We start from the raw sequence: 9,624 nt of genomic DNA on the forward strand, positions 1-9,624 counted from the left end.
AATTATATTTTTCTAGGGTGTTGAACAAACGTAAAAAGGGAAAGTTTAGTTATCATATGACAATGCCGTAACACGAGAACCATAAAAGATTTTAGTGTATTCATGCATTACTAACTTTATTATGATAATACACTTTATTATGGATTCTGGTTAATTAACTATTGGCCTATATTAGTTGTGATTAATACTGGTAATGCTACTTTAGTCGAAACTGAATCATAGAACACACACACAAAAAGCAATCGTAAAACAGAATCAATTCTAATTACTGCGACATAATGAACAAAGACGGCCAGATAGAAAAGATAATAAAAAAACAAAACTAAAACATTTGATTGAGAAACAAGCGAGAATCGTCTTAGCGTTCCTAACCCTAGATCAAGCTTATAACAACCTGATTTAAGACAACTTTTACTAATTGGCAAAATGCCCCCGTAACTTATTACAGGAAGGAATTACAAGTAGTAATCAATCATCCAACTTGATATGAATATACATTGTGTTTAATATGGTCAAATACTTAAAGAAACATACACTAATCTGGGTTCCTACTTCCAAGTACAAATCACCGTATACGACTCACATGAGCAAACGGCTCCGGAACAGCTTTTCGGGTAGCCTTAGCAGCTGCCACTTCCGGGCTCCCAAAAACATTCCAAAACCTCAACGTCTCATCTCCTGCAGCTGATGCAACCGTACATCCATCCGGGCTCTGCAAACATATCAAATTAGAGTCAATTAAACACCAATAATTAACTTCAAAAACAGATATAATAATAATAATTACAGTATAGGTTTTAACTATACCTGCACCATGTAAAGAACTCTGGACGTGTGCCCGGTAAGCTCCGCCATTTTAACCATTGACGGATACTTCCACAGAGTCAACTGGTTCTGACTATACCCATGTGAGCTCAACAACTCTCGCTCATTCTGGTTCCACAAAAGCGCACACACCTGGGACCCCGTGTCCACCGAGTTCAAGCAAGCACCCGTGTGCGTGTTCCAAAACTTTATACACTTGTCACTGCCACCACCGCCAGAAGCAAGAAGATTACCCTGAAACGGGCACCACGCAAGCGCTTTAACCGCCGCCGTGTGGTCCTCCAGCCGGTGAAGCCATCGAGTGGGTGAGTTAACTGAAGCCGCTGATCGGTCCCAAATGTGCAGGAGGTTGTCGTTGCCCCCGCTGGCTAGCTGTTGACCCGAAGCTGACCATTTTAACCCGCAAACCTCTTGGTGGTGACCGGAGTATGTTTCCACTATGTGTAATCTTATTCTGACGTCGTTATTTACGATCTGACCGTCCATTCCTCCTGTTGTGAGTATGTGGCTGTTCCAGTCCATTGATCCGACCCGAGACTGATGGCATCCCCTCAAAGTTCTCAACTGTTTGTTTCAAAAAAGTAATTAAATTTCAAAAACAATCACAAAATAATATTTAAATCATAAAAGTTTTACAAAAGTAGCATACCAGTTTATTAGAGGTTGAATCCCAGAGTTGGACATCAGAACTGTTCAGACCGACTGAGATATGGCGGCCGTCCGGAGCCCACTTGACACTCGTCACCGGGCCCGCATCATCATCCACAGTAACGAGTTCTGATGTGTTACCATCTGCAGCATCCCATAGATACACTGTATGTCCCAGGGCAATGGCAAGAACGTTGGCGCTTCCCCAATCTAACAGATTCAAGTAGTAATCGTCTTGAATATCGGGTGCATCAAGTGTTCTTTCAGAAGTCTGTTTGTAAGTATTAAATGAAACAACATTGTTAGGGCTTTAAACACAAATTTGAATGTGATTAAGAATGGATCTTGTGATAGATTACCTGAGGGATGTATCTACGGGCTATTGCTGGTTTGGCCTGCTGGATTGAAGACCAGTCGGTTTGAATGGGTTCAGTTGGTGTAGGAGGCTTGTTCCTGAAGGCTAGGATCCTGGTTCTGTTCATGTTGAGGCTTTCTGCTAACTGCTTCCTGTAAGCCTCCTTAGATGGTGAGGTACCTGCAATTGGATTCTCCTTACCTTTATACGTTAGCATGTAAATGGCGTAATCGAAGTCCATGGCTGATCTGTTTGGTATAAATCGGTCCAGCTACAAAATAAAAAACAAAACACTAATTCAGTAATCAATTCATCAAATAAACCAAAAAAAAACCTAATGCAGTAATTGAATAATCAGACAAACAAGCAACAAAAAGCCCTAATTCAGTAATTGAATAATCAAATGAACAAACAACAAAGCCCTAATTCAGTAATTAAATAATCAAAATAAACAAACAAAACATCAGTAATCAATTCATCAAATAAAAACCAAAAAAAAAAAACTAATTCAATAATTGAATAATCAAACAAATAAAAAAAGCCCTAAATCAGTATTCATCAACAAATTAAAAAAACGCTATTCAGTAAACAATTCATCAAATAAACAATAAAAACTCAAATTCAATAATCAATTCATCAAACAAAACCTAATAATTCAGTAATTAAATAATCAAATGAACAAAGAAAGGCCCTAATTGACTAATTGAATGATCAGACAAAACCTAATTCACTAAAAAGCCCCAAATTGAGTTGACTTACGTTTTCACGAGAGGTCTTTCTATGAAGGAATTGGCGTGGCGATGATGGTGACTTGGTGGCTGAAGAATGACTTACAGATCCTGCATCCATGACGTTAGTAGTAACAACAGATAAATAGATATATGTATAGTAATCAAATCAAAGATAATAAAAGCAAATTAGAAGAAATTAATCAGATTGACAAAACCGTAATCGAAGCAAGAAAACGCGATCAGATGGTTGGAGATTGAAAGAGCGATTGTGTGATTTGACTGTGAGAATTTGGGGTTTATTTATATATCAAATACAAACTAGGGTTTACTGAATTTGATAACGGCTAGTAAGTCAGTCGTCTCCAAGAGTAGCCGTTGTAAACTTATTATGGGTCGAGCCTATTATGCCTATTGGGCTTGGCAAAGCATACAAGTAGAACGGGTCACGCCCAAATCACATCTTTTTATTTTGTTATGAGCAAATACGTATATGTTTTTAAATTTATGTACCAACCGAAATTAATGTTCTTATCGAGGGTTGACAATTTGTAAACATGTTAACGAGATAGTGTGTTGTAATTAATGAGTTAGACATCAACGGTATGTGTAGTTAGAGTATTTGTTGAGTTGACATGTTTGGTTAGAAAGATTAGCAGTTCTACCTGTTCAACTATTGTAATCAGTTTGATATTTGTTTTTGTAAAATTACAATAAATTTTTTTTTGCAAAAGCTTTAGGAAGATAAATTATATATACAGCTAACTTAAAGTTTAATAAAAAGAAGATGAAATACATAAAATAACCAAATGGGGCCCACATATTTGTAAAGGAGCCGAGCACGTTTTAACTTATGAGAACTCAAGTTTGATTTGTTTCAAACTTTCTAAAGCTCAAATTCTACTATTTAGTAATTAATTATATATATATATTAACTGTGAGATCGCATCGCTCTCTACTTTTTTTACTGTTTCAGTGTTACTGGTTATTATGCATAAGGTACAACTAATTATAGCATCCTCCTCTTGCCACCTGGAAAACCGCACGTGTGGTTCCTCTGTCTTCTCCACTGCCTAATTACTCCAACTACTCCTTTTGCATTATTGTGATGTCTCTTTCTCATGCTTAAGGTTTCTCTCTCTATCTTCTTTCGGTTTTTTTCCGGCAACTCCATAATGATGAATCTTGGTGGTGGATCTGGTACTCTATGTAACATTCGTTTTTTTCGTTTTCTTGTACTTGTAATCATTACCCGACCCGAATCCGTATTCGGGTAATTGATCAATAAATTTCCGCATTTTAGTATATTTCATGTTACTTATTTATTTTAATCAATTAACTATTAATTATATGCAAAATTAACCCACAAACTTACTCCTAACCTACTTTGCATCCACAACCAAAGTTCAAGGACTAAAATGTAAATATTATTATAATCTTTCTTCTTCACCCTCTCTACCCGTCACCGCCAATACCCCCCCCCTTCCGTACCTTAAGCCATAATTAACGAGTGTAATCACGAAATTGATATCGCCAAATCTTTTGTTGATCAAAAACGCGTCCAACCGACATATTAAACATGGTAATCGAATCAAAAATCACTGTTAATTCGCTAAATCAAAACCGTGGTTGTATGAACTTCAAATCGCTATATAAACACAACGAAATTTCAATTAAATTACACCACGCAATCCTCCCAGTATTCCGAACCAAAACCCTAGATTAATTTCAATATACGTAGCCGTCATTACCATTACGAACTCAAGCTCAAAGCCGGAACTCCTTGGTCCTCATCCTCATCCTCATTAGTATGATCATACGCCGTCGGAGTAGCTTGTTATCCATGGGATTCGAGTGAAAAAACAATTTTTATATTATTGTTATATTGTTGTTATGCTAGTTGTAGTATTTCATATTATCGCAAGGAATTGTCATTTTTATATTATATGTATTCAAAAACCGTGATTACTTGCTCAACTTTATGTTGACAAACTATGTATTTTCCCGCATGGTGTAGGTAGCTATATTGGATGAAGAATCAAGGGATTAAAGACTAGTTGGACCTTAGGATGCATGATGAATAATTAAAGACTATTTATTTATTTTTTTATTTAATTGTTATGTGTTTGTGCCTTTGTGTACTTGAATAATATGAATTTAATAATTTAGATATTGACACGTGGATTTATTTTAGTGTCTTTTGAGCTATGATACAATTATGTCGCGCCCCGGCATATTCCGCCGTAGGTTGGGGTGTAACACTCTATCTAAATAGATAAACAAGGAGAGAGAGAGAGAGAGAAAGGTACCAAGTAAGTTGATATGCTCGATCATTATATAACCTTTCGATATCGAACTATTTGGATGAAACTATAAGGAGCGACTGATAGGATGGCAGTCGGCGATATCTTACAGGGAGTCAGCATTGAACGACGAGACTCAGCTTTCCTCCGACGATTATGTCGGTGCTTTGGTGAGTTCGATTGCGTTTTTGTTAATCTTCTATATTTCGCATTTGCTTTCATCTTCTGTAGGAGAGAATTACGCTTTGGTGCCATTGGTAAGTAAAGTAACTGGTTTTTGTTGCTTATTATTATTATTCGCTTTGGTTTTTGAATTTGATGAAATTAGGAATGTGAAATCAGGAGGTGTTATGCCGAATGTTGATACATAATTTGGTTTGCTTCTGCTCATAATAAAAGGACTTTGTAAAACAAAATTTAATTGATGTATACCATAGTTGGGAGGATAAAGCAGCCGGGATTCAAAGGTAAAAGAACCTTCTTCTTTGATGTATTATTTTTGTTCATGTTCGTTTCAAATTAGAGAAGAATTCACTTTTAATTTCATCAAATGCTCTCTTTATTTTACTATTGTCTTGAGGCTATGATGATATGCATCTTGCGTGGTACAAAATAAAACTCTATATTACACAACCACAAACATATTTTAAGTCAGCGCATTCTAAAACAAACTTCTATTTGAACGCAGAAAGGGAGAAGCTTAGCGTGTATTGTAGTCATAAGATCGAATGTAGGGAATGCGTTTTCGTGCACAAGAATCAAGAAATAATTTGGTAATATACATTCATTTAAACTAGAATTGCAATTGGATAAACTTTTTTAAGAAAAATAATGGATTTCACATGTTACTTATACATTATACTTGGTTTTGCATATAATTTGTACATTATGTTTTGGGATGTAGGTGATTGTAATTTTCAGAATGAATATAACTAAAGACCTTTTTGATGACACCTAGGGTTCCAGGGTAAATTTGTCAGATTCTATCAACCTACTAACGATTTGAGCATTTATCTATTTCTCGAGATGTCATGTTAGGATTTCAAGAAAAAATAAATAAATAAGGGAAGCTGCAAAAATTAGATCATAGGATTTCACTACAAGTGTGACAAGATACATGAGTTTACCATCCAAAATGGTTAGAAGAAAGTATCCAAATGGTAATTTTGTAACTGGTACATCAAACTTGTGTGTATGTTAGGTTGATATGTATACTTTTTATCAAAGATTATCGATTATGATCGGTTATAATTTTATCAACATGTCTCAACATAAACAGAACACGGCACCGACTCGGCCCGCCGCAAGGCGCGGGTACGATTTCTAGTTTATTGTTAACTTTTAGTTTACTAACTAGTGTCATAATTTATACTTTTATTTATGTGCACTTATATCTATAATAATCATTATGGGGATATGTTAAATATATTTAATAAAAATTACATAAATAATAGCTAGGTTTGAACTCTGACACATGATTACTGTACAAAGCTTATTTTTATACTTTATTTTGTTTCAACTTGATTCAAGCTTTTAATTCAACAAAAATCAAATAGCTTCCGAGTATATTTACCTATGCATCGCCCATTGTGAAGGACAATATCGGAGGGCTTTGTGCCTATGATCTTTGCAGTGTGCATAGGACACTCAAATGTGTTGAATGTTGATGGTGTGGGCCTATTTGTTTAAACATATAAATGTTTTTACTTTTGATCTTTATTTACTCTTTTCAAGTGTTAATAAAAAAAGGTATTTCCTCCTAATTATAAAAAGCGTCATAAAGGATAGTTGATTAAAAAGGGTTCGTTATAGATATTTTTATTAAAAATCCTAACGAGTACTTGCGTTACCTATATGTTGTTTAATTTTTAGTTTTAAATTTTTATGTTTTGTTTTTGTTTCAAAGTTTTAATGTTGAAAATATAGGTGTGAAGGATTTATTGACGTAACTTTTTAAAATAGGTTTTTAAAAGCCTCTTTATTGAAATATTATAAAGAGGTTTTTTTTTCATCCTTACATCTACATATATTAAAAAGAGGATTTCTTCTTCCACACATAACTACTATTTAGTTTACAATTTAATTTTTTAACTTTTAACTCCCTTATTTTTTATGTATATTATGTTTTAATTTTTTATTAATTAAACTTTATTATTTGTTATTTACATATGTTTTAACTTTTGAAACTAAAATAGAGGTCGGTATACTATCAAATGGTTTTTAGTTTCTTTATTTTACCTTTTTATCAACTAATTATACTATTTAATAAATTATATTTCTAAACCTTAAATTTGGGTAAGTGTCGGCTTTACATGCTTTATTTGTCGGTTAAACAATTTTCTTAAACTTTGCTTTCGTATTTGCTATAGTTGGTTTTTAAAATGACCGAAACTTTTTTCATGATTTAAAATTATTCCATCGTCATAAGTTTTTATATCCGTGTTTCAACTTTCAACGTTTGATACCACGCCTTTAAACTATGATTTTTTTCCTGCTAATTAATGTTTACCAATTTGTGCTGTTCCTGCCGATACTAACCAAATTTGCATCGGTTCGTAATTGTAGCATGCTGGTTACTTTGTTCTACATATGATAATTTGCTGTATTTTAGCATTGACGGGTTTATTTCTTTAGATTAGCTTTGATGTGGTAACCTGATAAATGCTGCTTTGACGTGATGCGTTCGTGGTTTTACACATGTTTTTTGGTTCTGTTTAATAGGCCCGTCGCGTAGCGGAGGTTCCTCGTAACAAAGTTGAGAAAATACGTGTGAAGGAATAATCTCTCCCCTGTAACCACGGTTTCAAACTTGTCACTTGATCACTCTTTCTTCAATTGGGTTGAAGATCATCCAGATTCATAGCCTGCCGATTGAAGCTATGAGCTCATACGAGAACCCTGCTTTGGAAAAGTTGACCTCTATTCAAGTTAAGAATGAAATCCAAGACAACTTTTGTTCGTCCGAAAGGCTACCGAATTTGGGTTATTCAATTCATGAGGAACCGCCATCGGATGCTGAATTGATCGAAAACAGCACCCAAGTTACCAACCCCCAAAAGAACCCTAATTTGGAAAACTTGATCTCTGTTGAAATTAAGAAGCAAATTGAAGCTGGGGTGTTTTCCTTTGAAAAATTACTCTATTTGAATTCTTCAATTCAGGTTGCTCAAGTGAAGCAAGAGCCTGTTAAGAGTTTCAATGAAAATCAAGTGAAAAATGATACTGAGAAAACCGAACCCCAACCCGATATTGTTCCTAAAACACAACCGGCAACCAGAAAACGAAAACACAGAAAGAAACAAGCTTCGACATTGGCTCCCGAAGCAACCGTACGCAAATGTGAGAAGTGGACATCAGAGGAAGAAGTAGCGTTGGCTCGGGCTTGGGTTGACGAACCCGAGGAACCAAAGATTGGTAACATTTTTCGCTTTTTATTCGTTTTTTTACTTTTTGGTAATGTTTGTTTTTTGTAATAATTAATCATTTTTAGATCATTGGAAACGCGTTCGTGAGAAGTTTCATAATACAATGGGCCGAGGAGAATACCGTAACCCTGACATGATATCGTCCAAATGGAGGGAAACTCGTCTAAAGGTTGAAAAGTTTGAGGGGATCTATAAAAAGAATTTTAACAACCGAGAAAGTGAGACAAGTGACCTCAATATATTTCAAGATTCGTGTGACGAATATAAAACCGAGATGGGTTCTGCGTTTGTTCATAATAAAGTTTGGGAGGTTGTGAGAAGTTGTACAAAGTGGACGAACCTCTCGTTGATGGGGCAATCGTCAAAACGGACAAAAACATCACCCTCCGACAAATGCACTTGCCAAGCTAGTTCGGATGACCATTGTCAAAATGATTTCAATGACAAGGATGACGGCATTGAAACCCAAGAGGAACAGATTCACACACCAGGGAGTAACAACAAAGGGAAACGGGCTGCATCTTCTAATGAGCCCGACTACAAGCAAAGTTTGGATAATCTATTGTCGAAGATGTCAACGTTTCTTGAGTTGATGAGAGAAAAGCAAGAGTACTCTGATTTCAAAATGCTTGTGGCTAATATCGATCACTTGATGGGGCAAGACCGTGAATTAGCCGAGAAGATGAAACAAAAAGTTAGGGACAAATACAAGAAGTAATAATATTAGGAATTTGAATGGTGTGTTTATTATGTTGTTTTTGTTGTAGTTTTATAAAGTTTAATGTTGTGTTTTTTGTTACGGAATTTGGGTTTTTCGGTTCATAAAGGGATTGCTTGGCATTGGGTTCTGGAGTGATTGATGGTTTAAGAAGCGATGAGAACTGCATTAGGAATTTTATGCATGGGTAGGGATTGACTAGCTGTACAGAGATTATGGAGACACAAGTAATTGTGGAACGAGTGGAGAACCATAACCCGTTAAACTAGGGATAAATTTTATGGATCACAGAAAGCCGATCATCACTAGGTGTCGCTGATGAGATATTTGAGCCCGTTAAGAATCCTAATTATATCGTTCGATATAACTCAGAAACCGAAATCCCTAGTGGGATCCAACAAAGCTGCTTGATCTCCTTTGTTCCTGAATTTGCAGAAGTGGTAACTCCAAAAATCATCACCAACCTTTGACCGACTTGCAAGTCAACGGCCTTCTTTGTATATTATTTGAACACTAGGCCTGGGTCAGTGCCATGGCCAGGGACCACTTTGAATGTTTTAACATGAACTTTACCGCGAGGGTGTAAATGAGTCAAGTTGTTAGTGAGCTACTTCAGAGTTTA

General features: G+C 35.5%; 2 protein-coding genes across 2 annotated transcripts; one reads left to right on the plus strand and one right to left on the minus strand.

Moving 5' to 3' along the window:
- Positions 1-551: 551 nt before the first annotated feature.
- On the minus strand, positions 552-2,093 carry LOC143613811 (cell division cycle 20.1, cofactor of APC complex-like). Its single transcript, XM_077087424.1, has 4 exons — positions 1,833-2,093; positions 1,475-1,744; positions 808-1,389; positions 552-712 (listed from the first exon to the last, which is right to left on the minus strand). The coding sequence occupies exons 1-4, from the start codon at positions 2,067-2,069 to the stop codon at positions 566-568; spliced, it is 1,236 nt and encodes a 411-aa protein (XP_076943539.1). The 5' UTR covers positions 2,070-2,093; the 3' UTR covers positions 552-565.
- A 5,645-nt stretch (positions 2,094-7,738) lies between these two features.
- Positions 7,739-9,047, plus strand: LOC143613810 (uncharacterized). The gene is made up of 2 exons (XM_077087423.1): positions 7,739-8,273; positions 8,350-9,047. The coding sequence occupies exons 1-2, from the start codon at positions 7,739-7,741 to the stop codon at positions 9,000-9,002; spliced, it is 1,188 nt and encodes a 395-aa protein (XP_076943538.1). The 3' UTR covers positions 9,003-9,047.
- The last annotated feature ends 577 nt before the right edge of the window (positions 9,048-9,624 follow it).

Source organism: Bidens hawaiensis, unplaced genomic scaffold, assembly GCF_021521415.1.
Source record: "Bidens hawaiensis isolate Kalapana, Puna unplaced genomic scaffold, B.hawaiensis_p1.1 tig00038205_1, whole genome shotgun sequence".
Lineage (NCBI taxonomy): Eukaryota > Viridiplantae > Streptophyta > Magnoliopsida > Asterales > Asteraceae > Bidens > Bidens hawaiensis.